General features: G+C 33.9%; 1 protein-coding gene across 5 annotated transcripts in view; it reads right to left on the bottom strand.

The window, feature by feature from the left end:
• Positions 1-20,981, bottom strand: part of CNTN5 (contactin 5) — a 1,277,146-nt gene that overhangs the window by 109,943 nt on the left and 1,146,222 nt on the right. For all 5 annotated transcript variants that reach the window (XM_072795132.1, XM_072795133.1, XM_072795136.1 and 2 more), the window contains one exon: positions 3,656-3,776. In XM_072795132.1, coding sequence (XP_072651233.1) covers positions 3,656-3,776 — 121 coding nt within the window. The remainder of the gene's footprint in view (positions 1-3,655; positions 3,777-20,981) is intronic.

Below are 20,981 nucleotides of genomic sequence, written 5' to 3'. Positions count from 1 at the left end.
AAAAATAGTGAGATATCTCTCAACAAGTTATATCCTAAAGTTGAGTCTTTCTTCTTTAATTCAACTTAATGCACATCAGATTCATCCTGTAAGTTGTAACCCAGGAAATGAAAATTGTTGTCTAAATTTTGAGAAAGGGACACATACATATAGGGTATGCATTCAGGAGAAGCAAAAGGATTATTAATTATTCTTTGACTATTCCAAGAGTTCTTGACCTACTGTTTTGTATTAATAAGCAGTAATGTGAATATAAAATTTGCACAAAGTGAATTTTTAAACTCTTTCTTCTGCCTCTGTGTGGAATAAACAGAACTCAATATCTGGTTCCCAGTTCCCACAGCTCAGCTAAACATATTTTTTTTATTCTTTAAACCATAACAGTTTCATACTCTTATATGGGCTTGGGGAAACATATTTTTAACACTCATCTTTGTAAAATAAAACAACAAAAAATTCACTCTCTTTTCTCTGAAGTCTTTAATATTGTGTTTGGTCATCTCTCATATTGCTTGGGAGCACCAGTTCTTTACAAATCATGTATCCTTATGTATTATCTCTTTTTTTTTTCTTATGTATTATCTCTTAATGTTCAATCTCCTTTGCCCTGGATAATATAATACAGTTCTATCTTTCTGTAAAGAAGTTCTCCATAGCATTGTCTAGCTTTACTTTCTATTTTGTTGCTATATCACACCTGAATAAGTGACCTAAGTTATGCACAGATGTCCAAGGGTGGCTTTAACTTCTTTTTGTATTTAATAAAAATAATTTAACATATTCATTACTTCTATTGTGGCTCTCCAAATTATTTGTGGAGCTACAATAAGGCTAGTTCACTGAATATTAAGTATGCAAGAGCAAGTGATTTTATGCTTCAGATGATTATTTATGGGAAAATTCAATTTTTGGAGATAAAAATAGTGGAAAAGAGGTTAATTTACAAGCAAAATGAAGCAACAGTGGAAATAAGCATTTGGGGGAATATAGCTTTAAAATAGTGAATGAGAAGAGAAGCAGGAGGTATTACTAGTCAGAAACTCAGATTATAAGCAGGCAATGTCTTAGTTTTAGGGCTATACTCTGAGCTCCAATTTAATGTACTTATGAGGTCCAGAGTAGAATTTCAGGACTTGGTAAGATGAACAAAAGAATTTCATAGACTATATTTAAGGGAAAGAGATGACAAAAAAGTAGCTTCCATCAATCTTGAGGAATATAGTTTTTTAATTCCCTGGCCCCAATAAAATAGAAGTACAGGGTTATAGAAATTTATCCCTTGCCACCCAAGAATGTTCCCCATGCTCAACATTGAGTAAAATGAACAGCTGAGACAATCCAATGATGGTATTCTATAGGAAGATGTATGATGGAATTGTCTTTGCTGTGCCCATTTTTATGTGACACATACTTGAAAAAAATGCTGTTTAAGAATTCTGTTGCTGGAACTGTAGCCATCATTAGAAGAACTCCATTTAGAATGCTCAGCTTTGGTTCTGTGGCCTGTACTATTTGAATTCCCCAAATTTACGAACCAATGAATGGGAATGGGAGAAATAATGGAAAGGTATGAGTTTTATTTCACAAGCCAAAATGAAAAACAGCAATAGCCAAGCATCCAAGTTCCTTCAATTACCAGGAGCTGATAATTTAACAAAAATAATAAAAAATTTAAAAAGAAGAACCCAAACACCTAGTTAAGTTTTTAAATCTATCTAAGACCAACCAGGCAGAAGAGGCAAACTATTTTTACTAATTTTAGAAAAGTAATGCAAATATATAATAGAACATTGGTGACTTGATCAAACTCACTTTGAATGAAAGCTTGAGCTGAATGTTACATGAATATTCAGACAATAGCAACTGGTTTGAAATTTCTTTTGAGTGTAATTTCAACATTTATGCATTTTATCTTCTCCTAGGCATAAAGCCAAAGGCTAAAAGAGCAGAACATAAAAAAGCTGAACCTGAATTATGTTTTAAACCCTGTTGAGTTTAATTTTACTTACGGAGCAGACTGTTCATTTAAATTTGCCCCTCACAACCCTGTAAAAATACCTAATTTCTTGTTATCAGTCGCTAAATTGTGTTATTCATTTATAAATCTCCAATTTTAGGAGCATCATTCTAAATAACTAGGCAAGTGCTACACAATAAATACATATAATCTAAAACAGACCACAGAGAGAAGAAAGCTATTTTCCATAAATTTGACTGCAGTATAGGGCTTGTAATTCCATGAGCCTTGAACTTCAAAAGGCATAAAAGAAAAATTTTTAGCTAAATGGAATATCATGAGAGGATGAGAACTTTAATATATTGATGTTTTATAAAAAGGTAATGCAGATACACATTCTTGATATGAATTTGGAGAAAGGTTCAAATCATCTTTTGAACAGAAATGCATATGCACTCAAAAATGAAAAAATGCCACTCAGATACATATTTTTTCAAAATAATATTTTACTTCAATTAATGATGGATGCACTACCAAAAATCAACAAACTTTTGATAATACATACAACTAAAACAAAGAGATGATGAAGCTTACTATATGCCTTATGTTTCCTACTCAAGGTTTTTATATAATATCATATATGAATTCTTAAAAAAATATGATTGGAAAACACTCCAAGTAGATAAAAGACAAGTTAATTTAAAATATAACTTTTTGCTATGGATTGTGCATTTTATTTGCAGAGATCATGCAAAGGGTCTTAGCATGCAATACTCACATCACTCAAAATGTAATTGTTTAAAATAAAAAAAAGGAGAGGTACTAGGTGAGATTCTGGTAATGTTCTAGTTCTTTCTTTGAACTTAGTTTCATGGTGTACTCACATTTGGTTTTTCATTGAGTCATACACCTGTACACAATAATTTGTGGAATTTTCTGTAGGTATATTATATCTCAAGCGAAAAGAAAAGAAGGAAGAAAAAAGAGAAAGGGAGGTAGGAAGCGAGAGAGGAAGGAAGGGAGGAAGGAATGAAGGAAGGAAAAAAAAGAAAAGAGAGAGAAAATATGCATGCTAGGAGCTTCATATCCCATACTGAGGAATACTGTGCTAAAAGAAATTGGTGCTGCAGTCATTGACTTTAGATATAACTTTATAGGATTGCAGATTTTGGCAGCCTGGTTCATAGTAGAAACCACTTAACTGTCATTTCTACACAGACTGACATTTTCAGACTTAAAAAAATCCTTGTAACTGAACAATTGTAAGTGCCACCATATTAGGCATGCAGTCTTCCTATTTTGGGAAACAGAATTTAGAAGTCAGTGGAGGAAAAAAATGCCTAAGGGTTTCATTGGCTTTGTATTCAAAAACACATCTACACACAAACAAATTTTATTTCTGTAGTCCAAATATCTGTGACTCAACTGTTTACAGTTTCTGTCTGGCATCGGGTTGGTGAGACACTGAGTGACCACTTAACTGCTAAAGGTGTTTTAGATCGTGAACTTGGATCTACAGGTTTTGTCTGTTACTAAGAAGCAGTTTTCCAAGGCAAAAGGTTAAGCAAAAATGACATATATTGTAAAATTGAAAGTAAAATGCACAGCAGTAATGTGCTCAAAGTCCATGCATTTGAATTCCTGTGTATGATAATCCATGGTGATCATGTCTTGAGACTGCACTGTGAGCATACTCACCCCTAACAAGAAGCTCTGCCTCATCTGACACACTGTCTGCTGTGGTCTGTACCCTGCAGCCATATCTCCCAGCATGCATCAGAAGGATGTTCCTGATCATTAAATCTGCAGAGGATGCTTGCTGAAAGAGGGATGAAGTGCCAGTTTAAAATGTTGCAAATCTGCCTAGTTCAAGGTGCTCTAAGGGGAATTTAGCACGTTAGGTCAAAGGGCCCATTTTTTCCCTTACAATTATATGACAACAATACAGAAATTAAACATGCCCTATTTTAAGGAACACATAGAAATTATGGAATAAAGAGTTTGAACATTTAATATTTCATTTAATGATTTAGCAGCTACAATATTTAAGAAATATTTAAATGTGCACAAACTTTCATATATTTAAAAGTATAGGACAAATAATCAGTGAGGCAAAATTATTGCTTTGACATTCAAAGACAGGCCTGTTTTGTGGCAAGACGATAGTGTTGAAAGGTTTAGCAACTTGTGGAAACTATGAGAAGATAGCAGTCAAAAGATGATCTTGTGCAATTTCATTGAATGATTGCAACAGAACGAGAGTCCTTAGGTAAAAGATTGCTGGTCCCAAAGCCATGTGTCTTTACTTAACAAGGATATATTCTTCCTGTAACCACCACCATCAGAGAATAGGGTCAGCCTGAATTTCTGTTAATCACTGTAGTCATGAAACACAAAGGAGGTCCCAAACACTTGGTTCTTGGTGGGAGCGAGATGATTAGAACACATTCAAAGAACTGCAGTTAAGGAGTATGAGGGGGAATATCTTGTAGACATGCCAGTTCATGGGATTAGTGATGAGCCTACACGTTAGAGTGACAGGTACAGACTTTTCATCACTTAATTCTGGCTTTCATTTACTCTAGCAGGAAAGACAGATTTCTTTTTTTGCAAACTTCAAAAGATCTGGAATTCACAACTCATAAGGTATTTTTCTTATAACAGCATGGCAAAACTCCAATACTTGCTTCAATTTTCATGTTGCAATAAAAAACACTTGGTTAGAATGAGCGTAGATGCACATAGCTTGAAATGACATTTTCAAAGCACTCAACATTCTCTTTAACAGTAGTTGAGCATATGAAAGAATGTCTAAGGCAAGCCAAAGAGGAGCACTTCAGATTATTTTTTGATGGACTAGGTAAGTCACCTTAACAAAGTGATGTATTTGTCCTTAGAGGGCAGTTTCCCAATAATTATTTGAGTTTAGCTGCTTGCCTTTATTTTGATACAGACCAATGGGCTACATAAAAACCATAAAAGTGGGAAGAATTTCTAGAAATTCCTTTGATTTTTTTTTCTCTTTCCTTAGCATTCATTGAAAGTGTGTGAAGTTATTGGAAGTTTTTACCTCTCATATTATACTTTAAATTAAATGCTTAACTGTACACTATGTTTTAAACAATTTCTTTCTGGTACTTCATTTCTGGTTTTTTTTCCCTTTCTATTAGTCTTATGATAGGAACTTCTAAGAGTACTGAAGTACTCTCTCAAAATAATTGTTAAGACATAGTCTGGTTTAGTGATTTACAAGGAAATGCTTCTTGGTGAGAATGCATTAAGGGTCATAACAATTCCAAAGAGTGTGATATTTGTCCAGAGAATGGCTTATGCTGCTAATTTTCTTAGGATAAATTGGTTCTCTTAAATTTCGTTTTCTCTTCTATACTGGACTTTTTACTTTTGTCAAATCTGAAAAGGAACTTTGTATTTTAAAACTCTTTGATTTAATATGGGTAAACAAAAGCAAATTGTAAACATTATAAGGCATAATTCATTCTCAAATCAATGTAATTTAATACATATAAATAATATGATATTTGTATCACTTTAAATAAAGTGATATTTTTATCACTTTATGTAGTATGGGTCCATCTTAGGTGTGAAAATTTCTTTTCCCCCTTGGATTTCAAAGAAGCTCTCTGAATAGGGTACTTAAATTAATCAGGAATCAACATGCACACCATGAACCTGGAATGAGACCTATGTCTAATGGAAAAGCTAAGGAAAAGTCCAGAAAATCAAGAATAAATATTTATTATTTCCAGCAATAATGCTTCTGAAAGACCGTGCTTGGTATTTTCTGTTTTGTTTTTTTTTATTTGCTTATTTTTTAATATCACAGACTTGTGGTAGCTTAATAGCAGAAAAAGTAATAAGAAGTCTTTTTTAGGCTCATATTTTTGAAAAATTATTTTATAAAATCACATCTTGTGGTTAAATAATTGATTGTCTAATCTTCCAGAACTTTTTCTTCCCAAATTATTGATTTCTTTTTGTCCCGGATAAAAGTCCTCAAACCTTTGTCTTTTCTGTTGAATTATAGTAAAAGAAAAGCTTAATGGGATCATGATGAGGCTTCACTGAAAATCACATAAAGGTTCAAAGGATTCGGGGCGGGGGAGGTATAGATTATCTTTCCTATGCTGTCCTTTACTCGGTGCCTGCAATTAATAATGTGCAATGCTTTATTAACTGGCTGAAGCTCCATCACCAACTATCAGGAATCAAAAGTCTATAGCCTATTGTATTTCTGTCAATGTCAAGACTATCTGAGGAGTTAAAATAGTCTCGTTTTGGGCTCATCCCTTCTTTTTTGGATTATACCTGTGTTATATTTTTACAATTCTAAACTGGAGAGATTAAAGTAAAATGAACGGATTATGAACACTAAACCTAAATTACCCTTTCTTAGATTTACTGATCTTTTAAGAGAAGTAATGAGAAGAATTCATGTGAGAACCCATTATACTTAATCTCACTCAGTCCACACTATGCAGTTCCTGAGAGAGAACGAGAACGTCCACAATTTAGTACACTTTTAATGAAATGATTACTTACGGCAGATGCTTGCTTTCTTAAGCTTAAACCTCATATTCACATTTTCTCTCTTAGGAGTTACTCTTTCTTTTCTTGTTTTGTTTGACACTTGCTTTATATCCTGTCTTTATGAATAAATTTTGCTATATTTTATTTCACATGAACTTCCCCACAACCAGTATTTAACATAATGCTCCCAGCATTGTGCACCTAGCATTGCACATGCCACATGGTAGGAGCTCAATAAATATTTGTTGAGAGGTTGAATATATGAAGGCTCTCTAAGAAAGGCTGTTATGCTTGTGGTGAGCATAGCATAAAGCATAGACTGGCAGAATGACTATATGGTATACCTAAATCTAATGTAATATTGTTTGTCAGCTACACTTCAATTAAAAAAAGGATCAAGAAAGGTACTGTATGTTTACTCTCTGTGAGAGCAGCAACATGACTAAATCACTTACATTTCTGGATCACATAGTCTTACTAGAGCAGTTGCCAGATTATCACTATTTTTATTTATGGCTTTGAAATAATACAGGAACCATCATCCTTCCACTCAAGTCCAAGTCTTTATTTGCTTTCACTTTGACTAAATATCCTGCTGATCCAACATAGGACTTCTAGTTAAGACTTCCTAAAAATGGAAACACATATAATTTTGCTCTTCAAAGTGTCTGCTGGCTCCTATTACCTTGAGGTTAGAGTCCAATCTCCTCACTTCCGCACAAAAGGCTCTTTACTTAGAACATGATGCTACCTCCTACGACAGAATCCTGTGCTAGTACAGTCTTATCTCACATTTCCCATCCAAGGGAAAACTTCTCCTAATTCTGCCTATTGTTCTGTTGCAAATACTCTTTCTCCTTTCTTTTAGACAGCTCAAATGCCTTCTCCTTGGTAAAGTCTGTTTGGAACTTTTGGGTGAGGTTTCATTACTTCTGCCACTGTTTAGTTATGCTTCAATAGTGTTTTACTCATGTCTCTCAAGTAGCACCCGATATTCTTGGGAGTCACTGCAAGGCCTACTATGGGGTAGTCCCAGAGCTGAGCTAGGTGCTAATTTAGCCAATGATCATTGGATGAGCTGATGAATGCATGAATGACTTCTTCCGTCTTCTCTGTGCATGCATACCTCCCCCTCCCCACCACCTTTTTTTTTTTTTTTTCTTTCAAAGAAGTTAGGATGGGAAATAAGAAAAGACCATAGAAAAGACAGTGGAAAAAAGGTACTTAGAGTATATACAGGTTTTAGAAAGACAGAATTGTATGAATACCAGCTCTACCACTTACTAAATTTTTAACTTGGGAAAATTACTCTATCATGCAGAACTCTCTCACAGTTGTAATGCGATAGTACAAGTAAATCCCATAGCAATGTCTGGCTATAGTAAGTGTTTGATAAATGTTATCTGTTAAAGCACACTATAATTGCACTCTTAGCCAAGACAAATCTTTCTTCAATTGGTATGCACCCCTTCAACAAATATCTATCAGTGTTTTCCATAGATATAGTAAGTTTTCTGATAAATTCTTAACTATATTAAGTATTCCTCTCTTAGAGGGAAACTTCTGGACTCAGAATAAGAAGACCTGAATTCTAGCCTTAGTTTTTAGCATATTCCTAGCTCTGAAACTCTGGGAAGTTCACTTTATTGGGATAATGACAACTGCATTGTCTCTTTCATGAGGGAAATCAAGTGAAACAAAGTACATACACGAACTATTTGGGAAATACTACAAAATCTAAAAAATTCTTTAAGCAATTTTTTCATCAGGTTTTAGCAGAGTGTTGTGCACATACTAAGCACTCTGAGAATGTTTGGAGAATGAATTATCTAAATAATAAGATAAATTAAATTGAGTATTTTTGTAAATAAGACTCATGCTGAATGTCTCAGTCAGAGCCTGCAGGGGATGGCAGTTTCTGTGCCCTCATTTAGGTTTTATTCAGCTTTCTCAAGAGGCTCATATAAGGCATTTCCAGTGTCCCTGGGTCCTGACACACATACAAACCATTCTTCTATACAAAGCAAAAGTAACATAGCATATAAATTCTGTGAGATGTGATTTTAAAAATATTTTTAACATAAAAACCCTGGGTATCAGCTATGAGACATGGATTATTAGATATGATTAATGTTATTGACATAAACTCTTGAATACTTAAAAGATTTCCCTGGTACAGTATTTATTTTTCCCATAGGATGATTTGTTTAAAGTATCCTACCATAATAAGGAAATTGTATACATAACATTATTTTTCTTTTTATAACTATTTGTTCCCTTAAACCTTTATATAATACAATTTGCATTCATGATGACATGGGTTTTAAAATATTTTAATTTTTTAAGTTTTTAATTTTTTATTGATGTTCGGTTTGCCAACATATAGTGTAACACCCAGCGATCATCCCATCAAGTTTAAAATATTTTTAAAGAAAGATGATATTGGGATCCCTGGGTGGCGCAGCGGTTTGGCGCCTGCCTTTGGCCCAGGGCGCGATCCTGGAGACCTGGGATCGAATCCCACATCAGGCTCCTGGTGCATGGAGCCTGCTTCTCCCTCTGCCTGTGTCTCTGCCTCTTTCTCTCTCTCTGTGACTATCACAAATAAATAAAAAATTAAAAAAAAAGAAAGATATTAACTTGCATGTCTAAGTAATTGGAAATATTCTCTGAAACAGAAACATTAATTGCTGCTACTGTAAAAATACTAGACAAAGTACTATTTGACAAAAACATTTATGTCTATAATGATGAAATAGAAAGTGCATCCAACTGAAGACTAAAAATTTGCAAAAATGTCTCTCACATACCATTACCAAGACCTTGGTATTTCAGTTCCAACACATATTCTAATAATATACTTTTAAATACTAAGGAAAATGCAGAAGCAGCTTTTCTTGGTGACATAGATTAAAGAGGAACGAGTTGATAACTATTTGATGAACTCAAAATAACCAGCTATCCAAGCTGGATCACTTAGTACTATAAGTACAAAGTCATGAATTCATGGGACCAGTCCACTATCTTGGTTAAAATGAAGATTAGATGTTAGGAAGCAGCTCTTAGCAAGAATATACAGGACAAGTTACAATTAAATTTTAGTATAACAATTTAAAAATAAAAATGTTAAATCATATTTATTTCCTCAATGGCAAAATTGGATATACAAAGAATAGTGAATGAATGAGAAAATGCCTTGTGTATCACATTAGTGTTCCTCCTTTCCCAAGTAGACATGTAGGACTAGAGAATGTGACATTTAACATGTTAGTGGATGTCAGACTTTGGTGGTATGCATGTTCCCAGATTCTTAAAAAAAAAAGTCTTTTATCTGAACATATGTGCATTGACTTTCTTTTCCCTAGTGGTGACGTAAATGGGCATTCCTTTATTTAAGATTGACATAAATGACCAAGGAAAAAGGGCTCTGCTATAGACTGTATGTGTACCCCACCCCCCACACACCCAATTCACATATTGAAATCTAATCCCCAATGTGATGGCATTTGGAAGTGAGGTGTTTGTGAAGTATTGTATGAATAGGAGTAGTGCCTTTATAAAAGAAACTCCAGAGAGTTCTATTACTTCTTCTATCATGTGAAGACACAGTGAGAAGATGGTCATCTGTCACCAGACACTGAATCCCCTAGTGCCTTGATTTTGGACTTCCTAGCCTCCAGAGCTGTGAGAAATACATTTCTGCTGTGTATAAGCCACCCGCTCTATGGTATTGTGTTATCACAGTCTTGATGGACTAAGACAAGCTCTAAATGCCTTTACTGTCATTTCTATACTAATCTAATGCCTTTGAGTTAAGAGAGGGATGAAACAGACAAGGTCACACAGTTTATCAGTCTATACTTTCTTCAACTTACTCTTAACTACTTCCTAACTGTTGCTAAAGTTTATCTTACACACCTGCTAAGAATATCAGATGTATTCTTTTCTTGTTTATGCAATTATCACTCATTCAAAAGATATTTATTTCTATGGGCTATGCTAAACTTTGGGTCTCTCTCTCTCTCTCATATATATATATCTTTATGGAAAAAACATAAGAGAGTATGGAGTAGCTTTCCTCATATCTGCAATTAGGCTTGGAATAAACAGAATTAGAGAAATGGGTGTGTCATCTGATAAACACAATACTCAGGACCCAAAGAAAGATATTTTCTCTTTCTGTGTGCTTCATATAGTTGTAACAATCATTATATGAACATTGGCTTCTAAATTTCAATTTCTAATAGTAATTTTCAAATCAGCTTCTTATATCCTCTATGTCTCTCACCCTTTTCCATCTGACATGCCATTGCTAGATTTGTCCTTCTTTAAAACTGATTTTTATTTACAAATGCAAAATCTTCACTGGCTGTCTTTACTTAACTGTCTACAAGTTGGCCCAACTTCTTAATGAGTACTTAAGGCTGGACTCAACCTACCTTGTCTCCCACTATAATGGAAAATGTACTCTTTACACATTTCCTCAAGTAGTCCCTCAGTCTCCAAATTCTGCTTCATATGTTAAGGACTTGTTTAAGTCATCTTTTTTTAGAAAAAGTTAATTGACCACTGGGATTGATTACATAATTTGTGGGTCCCATTCTAAAATAAAAATACAGATCCCCTTGTCCAAAAATTATTCAGAATTTCAAAATGGTACAGTGAAGCAGTACACCAAGCCAGGACAGTTCTCAGTGTGGGGCCCCGTGTGATGAACCCTCCAAGCCACTTTGATATTATCTGTGATCTCCTGGGACATGTGTGTATTCTAGGAAATGGTGCTCTTTGGAATAAATACCAAGGAATTGACATTCATCTCTTTGTAAATTGTAAAATATCTATTTTTGTCTACCTTAATGTCTGTATATTTCTTTTTTAAGTAAACTCTAGGGTACCAGGGTGTCTCACCTGGTTGAGTGTCCAACTGTTGGCTTGGCTTGAGTCATGATCTCAAAGTCGAGAGACTGAGCTCTGCATAATGAGTGTGGAGTCTGCTTGGGATTCTCTCTCTCCTTCTCCCTCCCCACTAATCCTTCCCTCACTCATGCACACTTTCACTTTTAAATAAATAAATAAATAAATAAATAAATAAATAATAAAGGGATGGGTGACTCAGCGGTTGAGCATCTGCCTTCAGCTCAGGGCGTGATCCTGGAGTTCTGGGATCGAGTCCCACATCGGGCTCCCTTCATAGAGCCTGCTTCTCCCTCTGCCATGTCTCTGCCTCTCTCTTTCTGTGTCTGCCATGAATAAATAAGTAAAATCTTTAAAAAAATAGAAATATAAGAGATTACATCTTCTAAATTCTTGTGTTAAAAATACAATTATGTAAAATGATGTTAATAGTCAAGATAGAGAATAAATATTTTTTTGGAGTAGATTACATCATTGTTTAATAATGGAATAATATTAACTATCTTTCACTAAGCATACGCTTCTGGAATTCCCTCTCATTTATGTTACATACAGATGGTCAGGAAAATTTTTGTTCACTTACACATTAGTATGTGTTTTGTAAACAGCTATTAATGGCATGACAACTAGGAAAGCTCCAGAATAATAAAACTTTATAATAGCTACATATTTTATTTCATGAGAGTCATGGCACAAGTGCCATTATAAAATTATTCATTCATTCACTCGTCATTTGTTAGAGTATCTATTTAGTCTAAACAAGAAATTGTAAATACTTGGCATCTTTAAAGTCATGCCTTCTCCTTTTTACTCATAGTAAATATGCCTGAACTTTGACCCAACCTGTGCGTTTTGCTCAACACAGAGCTTCAGTTGACTCGAAGTCGGTACAAGAGATTAAAGTTGGTACAAGAGATAAAATCTGTCATATCCGAGCTGCACAGGCTACAAGATAAGAGAGAAATTATACCTTTAGTAAAGTCACAATGCAATGTGAGAAGTATACAACTAGCTATAATACAATGTGATATGTTAAAGTAGTAAATAGTATAAAAAATCATTGCAGGGCGTTTGGCATTTGGGTGGTCAGTTGGATGAGTGTCTGACTCTTGATTTTGGCTCAGGTCATGAACTTGGGGTCATGGGATTTAACCCTGCGTCAGGCTAGACATTCAGCATGGAGTCTGCTTCTCCCCCTGCTCTCTCTCTTTCTCTCTCAAGTAAATAAATAAAATCTTTTAAAAAATCATTGCATAAAATATCAATTTTAGCATGGAAAGACAATTAACAAATCATCAGTTAACCAATTCCTACAGCAGTTGAGAAAACAGGGCTAAAAGGTATAGGTGACTTGTTCAAGGGCAAGTTAAATACAGAGATAGAAGAATTGTAGGCATCTGACTCTTATCAAGAGTTCTTTCTATTCTACTATTATGTCTGTAAAACTAATCTTTATTCTGCTTAGATTTGTAGATAGTTTGATTCACCAGTATTAAAGCAAAATTTGGCAAGTGTGTCAAAATAAAATGGTTTCATTGTGTAGTAATAACCATGAAATTATTAGAAATTAGTTTTCTAAGTAAACGACAGAATTATTCTGAGAGCTCATGCTTTTTTTTTTTAATTTTTTTATTTATTTATGATAGGCACACAGTGAGAGAGACAGGCAGAGCACAGGCAGAGGAAGAAGCAGGCTCCATGCACCGGGAGCCTGACGTGGGATTCGATCCCGGGTCTCCAGGATCGCGCCCTGGGCCAAAGGCAGGCGCTAAACCGCTGCGCCACCCAGGGATCCCAGAGCTCATGCTTTTATGAATGCTTTTCATCTGCCATATCTAGACATGAAATACTACATCTCCTTTTGAAATATCAGAAAGGTGATTCTCAAAATATCATAACCTATTAACCTCATTTGTTCATGGCATTATTCACCTTTTCTGTGACTGTTAATCCAGCATCAAGAGAATCTTCTATATGTGACCCACAAATATCTTTTTTTTTAAAAAGCCATTGGCAGTTTATAGTGACACATCTTTAGTTGACACATCTTTAGTTGAAGGAGAATTGACTTCCTAACCTAAGTGCATAATTTAGATGGACCAATACCGTACTGATATATCAATGTTTCTATTATCCTTTTTTTTTCTAGTCTTACAATATTTTCAATTTATCTTTTAAGGTCAACCTTATCTCATTACACCATGATCAGGTTTCCAGAATAAACTGAATTTTATTCCGCTACTGATATCACATTAAGCATAGTCAGTATCTGCATGAAAGTCTAGTCCCATTATGGCTATGGGAAGAGTGATCAAACAGCTGTCTGTGGGATTTCTATGTCTTCCCTAAAATCAGCAAAGCCCAGGCATACAGAATATAGTAGCTCTCATCTCACTCATCCGTTAGTACTAGTATTGATCTGGTATTGCTATAAAGTCCTAATGTGTTGGGAATATGGTAGACCACTATGTGTTTCATTGATTTTCACACACAATTTTAGGAATGAGTCTAGAATGAAGCCACTTTGTTTGTATACCTTTGTTTTAATTGGGTCAGTTATACAATTTATCATCCTGGGTCTCTGAAATGATGGGGGAGGCGAGGGAGTCTAGAAGACTGCTCTCTAGAAGACTAAACCAGAGGGATCTATCTGCTCTAATCTACGGCTTCTGCTTCTCTCTTTTCCCTACCATTGGTTAGTCACCCTTTTGTTTATGATCTTAACTCTTGCTCCTTCTGGGGCATGGATTCTACCCCTGCCTTTTGATCCTCAACCTCTCTCTACAGTAGACTATCTGTCAATAATTAGAATGAAGTTTAATGTTCCATATATGAATTAAACTTAGTAACTTGAGATTCTCTGCACTTCTACACTGCTAGTGTTTATTCTTTCTTATTTTTCGCTTTCAGCAAGACATTGTACTAAGAGGTATTTAAAATTTGCCCTGAGTCAATGGTGAGACCTAGTCAATTTTATTATGGCTAATCGTAATACCACTGTGCCAAATCTTCCACAATCTATTTTATACTACATTGGTTTCTATGCTTTATCGTGACACTGCTTGTACATAATGTTGCTCAAAGAGCTTATTAGGCTTAGGACTTAGCCTCTTGTTTGCTGTGATATATTAAAGATGTTCACATAGATTTTTCTACTTGTTCTTTATTTTTTAACAATAAATTTATTTTTTATTCGTGTTCTGTTGAGAGGTAAAGTCGAATTTCCAAGTCTCTGAATCCAGACTGGTCTCAGTGACTTTTTGATTAATAGAATATGACAGAATTGGTGTCTTAGAAATTCTGTGCCTACATCATAAGAAGACTCAATACTTCTTCCTAGGCCCCCTGAAACATTTTTTTCTGGTGGAAGCCAATTGTCATTTAGAAAGTCAAACTCTCCTAAAGCTGTCATTCTATAAAATAAGGCTAAGCTATTTATGTGGAGATACTTCATGAGAAAGAGAGAAGTCCAGAAATTCCAAGTTTTAACATTTCTAGTCCAGCCACCAGACTTGTGAGAAAAAAAAAAATCATCTTGGGCATTCTAGCCCTGGCAGAAGTATGACAAAGAACTGGAAATCCATCCAACAGCCAGAATGGAGGCTTAAAGCACATAGTACTTACTGACCCATGCAGGCCATCTCCAGTCATTTGGCTACCCTAGCTGACGGTTCAGCCATTGTGAGACAGATTCAAGTCATCCCTGGGTTTCAGGACATCCTTGAGGTTATTTGCCTGATATCCTGACCCACAAAATTGTGAGCAATGTAAAATAATTGTTGTTTTATAAAACTAAGTTTTGGCATGCCTTATTGTACAGCAATAAATAACCATAAAATAATTTGGTGCCTAGAAGTGGGTGCTGCTATAACTCAAGCCTTAACATATGGTATTGGGTTTGGGGTTGTTTTCAGAGGCTGAAAAGGCCAGGAGGACTGCATTAATAATAGCTAGAGGGATCTTGAAGACTAGTTTTAAAGATTTGGAAAACAGTGAGGAAACTTAATGGATAACTGAAGAAAAGATGGCCCTTCATGCAATATTGGAAAAGTCTGGCAACATTGTTACCTGAGATAATGTGAACAACACATTATTCACAGTGAACAAGCTGAATTTGCTTAAGGAGATATTTTTAGGAAGGAAATTAAAAGTACCAACAGGTTTCTTTTAGCTATATAAGATAAGGTGTGAATACAGGAAAAATGACCTCAAAGAGAGAATCACTCATTTTTGAAGCAGAATATTGAGGGAATCTGAAAGAGCCATGACTCTAGATTCAAAAACAAAACTACTTCTTATCTCCAGTCTCATCAAATGGTAAGGGACTTGCAAAGCAAGAAATGGCCTTGGCAAACATCAATCCAGCCTGTTACCAAATAAAGTATGTCCCAGGGTAAATATCCCAAGTGTGTGGGTATAAGGCCCTTTGTTTATACCAGATTATTTTTTCCACAGTGACCAAATCCTCAGTCCAAGACAGGGAAGAACCCAAAGAAACTTAATGGGGTCTGGGAATACATTTATGAGATTATAGCTGGAGGCTGGAACAAAAGTACCTGAGTTATGAACTGGCAGAAAAATTAGTGAAACTCTTGCCTGGGTAGTGTGGAAGATACAAAAGTGTTCCTAATGAAATTATGGATCTAATTAAGGAGATTTAGAGGGAAATGAATATTTAAAGTGTTGACTGACTAGCTTCTTTTAGTTATTCTGTGGCGATGTATGAGAGAAGTAACTTGAACTAAAATAAAGACCTTCATTCTCAGGGAGAACTTAGAGGAAATAAGAACTTGCTGGGTTGAAAAATAAACTTATTTCTCATTTCATCTTCTTGAGCTATAAATGGACCGAAAACAAGAAAAGTCCTTTATATCCACTGAGTATATCATTTAAAGGAATTTTTAACTATATTTTGGTCTTGTGAGTAACAATCATAATTGGAATTTATTTTTATAAATAAAGATGATAAATAACGATGATATTCAGTTCACTATCATACCCAGCGTCTATCACAGTGTCTGGTACATCGAAGCCTCTTCACATAAATGGAAAAAATATGGTCTGCTATAGAATCATTGCTACGGAATGTGTTGACAGTTTGAAAGAAAAATGAGCAAGAATAGCAGAGAAACATTTCTACCTAAACTTTTGGCAAAAACATAAATGTTCCAAATGGAATAATTAATGTTATGTAAGAATTTCTTTTTAAAAAAATTATTTATTTATTCATGGGAGACACAGAGAGTGGCAGAGACATAGGCAGAGGGAGAAGCAGGTTCTCTACTGGGACCCCGACATAAGACTCAATCCTAGGACCTCAACCACTGGGCCGCCCAGGTGCCCCCTATATAAGAATTTCTAAAGATGAATTTGCCAGTTAAATATAACTGTTCCAAGTTTTCTTTCAAAATTCAAGTTTTTCAGGTATTCACATTTTATTTGCAATATTAGTAAATATTTTAACATATACAATCTTCGACAAGTATCTGTATTATTTCAACTGTTGGCTTCGTGAACAAATACTATTATTTTCCCATCCTAATTTGATAGTTACTAATGTTTAGGAACAAGTTTCTGAAAAGTACTTCACTGTACAAGAAGGCAATTTGGGTCACAGAATCCATTTAAGCACTGTCTTTCACAGTCATCAAATTTCTTATCAATACAAAAAATACTTAGAATTTAGGGAATTCAAACACATCAATGTCAGAAAAGACTAACTATTCAAACTATTGCTTAGATTGTGAGCTGAAACAGCAAACTTCCAATGAAGATTCAAACAGAAGAATAGTTCATTAAAACAAAAGGTCAAATTGAATAAATGTGTCAATCAAAAGCCAACTATGAAAAGTTCAAGGTCAAGGACTCTCAGTCAAATTCAACTGACATTTTGAAAGCTAGTCAGGACATTTGATCACAGAAAACTCATTAAATAACAAGGCTTTGCAATTTTATGAATGATAATTCACCAATTCTTTAACGTATAAAAAATCAGAGTTTACTCAAAATCTTAGAAATAATCATATTCTACTACGTATCACTCTTCTTTAACTATGTAATACAGCCTCTGATTATTTCAAGGACTATTTACAGGACTCTTCAAAGCTGCACATCTTTGAATTGATGGCAACACCAATAATCATATATGCATATGTATTTTGTCCTAAGATTTCACATTAGTAGGGCTTGACTTTTTCATTACATGTGGAATTCATGTGTGTGTCTGTCTGTTGTGTTTATGCTGGCTATAAAAATAAAGCATGCAGATCTCTTCCCCAGAAAAAAAGGACATTATTCCATTTTCTAAGCTTATTGTTGCTATTAGAGGAAATATTTATTTAGTTTTAAGAGAAACTTTTAGTATTTATCAAGGTATTATGTATATAAATATATTCTTAGCCATAGGGAAGAATTCTGATTTAAGACTATTTTTCCAGTTTGGAACTTCTTCAGGATAGAGAATTTTCTAATTATAAGTACATCAAGAGACTTTGAGTTATCTTTCATTAATCAAGCAGGTATGCAATATTTAATAGAGAAAAAATGTGGAGCTATAATGTTCCCTCCTGAAAAAATGGTTAGTGTTCATTTAAATTTTAAAAATGATTTTATTGTTACTGGATTCCATATCTGGAGAGTTTTGTTTATTTTAGCCTTTGAAAATCACAGAATTTTAAAATTACAGAGAACATTAGGAGTCATTGACTCTAACCTTTTCATTTTGAAGATGAGGACTCAGAGAGGCGACATGTCTCACCCAACATAATGCAGCTAAATAGAGACAGAGCTCGACGCACATCAAAAACTCGTGACCCCCTCTCCCAACCTGATCTAGTAATCTCTTATCATATAATGATGTCAGTAAGTAGCATAATTTGATACTCTATCATTTCCATGAAAATTCTGGCAGTATCTATTTAAAATAAAAATAATTTATTCCTTTACTCTGCAACCCATTCCTGGAAATCTATGCTAAAGAAAGGAAATTGTTAATACACATAGATACAGAGGTTTAGAGATGTTTTCTATACCATGCTTCTTAATTGTCTCAAAGTAGAAAACAAAGTTAGTATTTTTTAATAGGGAAATACTTAAATAAATTGAAGTATAGTCATACCATGGACTATTATATGTTTATTGAAAAGAATGAGTTAGAAATATATCAGTAACATGAAGAATTTTCAACATTTTTAATAAGAGTAATGAGACACAAAAAAGTATTTAAAATATGATTCAACTTAAAAATATAAAAATATACTTATACATATATGATATTTATAAGATTACAGTAGGACAGAGGAAAATAGAAAAAGTATAATATTAGGATATTAGCAAGCTTAAGTAGGTATGGTAAATGCTGCTTATGGGAGGAGAAAAGTAGGGGGGAATATACATGTATCATAAAAGCAGTCTGTATGATATGATCTCACTTGTGTAACACATGTGTCTATGTATGCTTGAAGACATGAATGAAAACATAATCACAAAAATTAATGGTGATTATCTTAAGGTAGTGTGATTTCCAGGGATTTTTATTATTTTTCCTAGTTTCACTGTGTTCATACGATCTATAATAAGCTTGTATTTTATACATAAGTGGAAAAATCTATCTTCATTTTGGTGAAAATATGAAAAACTGACTTTGATTTAGAGCTGGAAGATATGGTTACCATGGAGAAGCACCAAGCTAAGTGTTTTATCAATTGCAGATATTATAAACTAATTAGCTTGTGTGGCTAAAATGATCCACACATGAACATAGCAATTCCGATGTTCAAATGAAGAGTATCTTTCTGTTTATAACTACAGGTGGTCATTTAGAACTTAGTCTCTTTATGATTTTGCTTCTTTGAAATGATCTTCTTGAAGTATTTGTTAACAGAGTCTTCATATTTTACTTTGTTAAATGTCAGGCTGCTCTACACTACGGTTGTATGTTAACATCTATAGATGCATTATGTTTGTCTTCATGTGATAAATCGTTCTCCATATACTCTTTTAAAGTGTTTTTGAAAAGTTCATATTTTAGTTAATCTTGGGGAACCTGCTTTAATATTGTTTTCTATTATCTTCTTTCCATGCCACTCAATCTAGCATAATTGTGTAAATGCTGGCAACTGCACTTAAACCTCAAAAGCATGTTACCTTGCTTTTTAACATTAAGAACTACTGGTGAGTAACATTGATGACATAATAAATGTAAAACTTATGATGCTAGATGAGACCTCAATGTCTGGTTATTTTATAACTGTTTTTCAGATCTTCAGATTTGACTAGAGCTTGATGTCACTGGGGTGTTCTAGTCTGGTAGAGTTAATCTTTATTTTTGGTTTGGTCAATAACGTTTACTCTGTGTCAACCACCTAGAAATATTTAGTTGTATTTCTTTAAATTTATTTTTGTTACACATTGGATTTTTATACAGACTCATACATAAACAATTTTTGAATTATCTTCTAGTATATTAAGTCATCCAGTTAAATTGATTCTTCAAGTCCTTTTGATTTCATCTATTTAGATTATAATCATTACTAAATAAGAAGTTTTTGGAGGATTTTCTGAAGAACTTTGATGGTATTTGTGGTATTCTTTGGTGTTACCAGATAAAAATCAACCTCATGGAAAATTAATTTTCTGCCATTATGTTCATAGATGGACGTAGTTTGAGTCCAAACTTCAACAAAACTGCCTAATGTGCACTATACTAATTATAAACTTTGTCAAATTTTGCACATCTTAATATTCCTTAGTCATCTTTGTTTTAATCTTCAAATATATTTTGGAGGTTCCATGTGGATATATTTCATGTGAAACAATCATTGAATGTAGAATTTGAAAGTGATATGAAATTGAACTAGTTAATTTTTTCACTTCTACTGTTTTTCTTAGTCTACTGTTATCACAGCTTTATAGGATAAGCTCTTCATTTAATTCTAGATTGTGAGCAGTTTTATAAATATTTTCATTCTCATCAGTTTAAGCTGTAGCAAAATCAGTGATAACAAAAACTATGATACCAACCATTCATTAATGGGAAGCAACTGGAAATGTTGGCTAAAATGGCCTGTGAATTTATTTTGGGTATGGAATATTCAGCATGTTCCTCTTTTTAGACATATTCATAATCTTTTCAGCATTCATTAATAACATCTGCTTTTGTTCTTATCAAAATATTACTAAAGCACAAAAGTCACTACAACAAATTTTTGGAAGAGACATTTAACATAGATTATTTTAGGATAGATAAGGTAGCAAATTTAATTATCTTCAGAATATGCTATTTTTCTGAATTACCAATTAATTCATTTTTAATTAAACATTTCTCTGTTAATTTTTTTTTTTTTACTAACTGTTGCCAATTTTCTATTAACAAGTAAGGTGTTAAAATTTCTTAATATTTTAAAAAAGAGAACATAAGCCATATAAAATAGAAAATGACTTTGTATAACTAGATCAGGCACTTTGGCTTAATTCAGTAAAAAGGATCAATTCAGATATTGACTATATAGTCAGAGCAGTTGATATTGTTTGTATTGGTAGTGATAGCATGTGTTATTTTAGT

This window comes from Canis lupus, chromosome 23 (assembly GCF_048164855.1).
Source record: "Canis lupus baileyi chromosome 23, mCanLup2.hap1, whole genome shotgun sequence".
NCBI classification, from domain to species: Eukaryota; Metazoa; Chordata; class Mammalia; order Carnivora; family Canidae; genus Canis; species Canis lupus.
The sequence above is the reverse complement of the archived record's forward strand: the minus strand, read 5'-3'. Positions and strand labels throughout refer to the sequence as shown.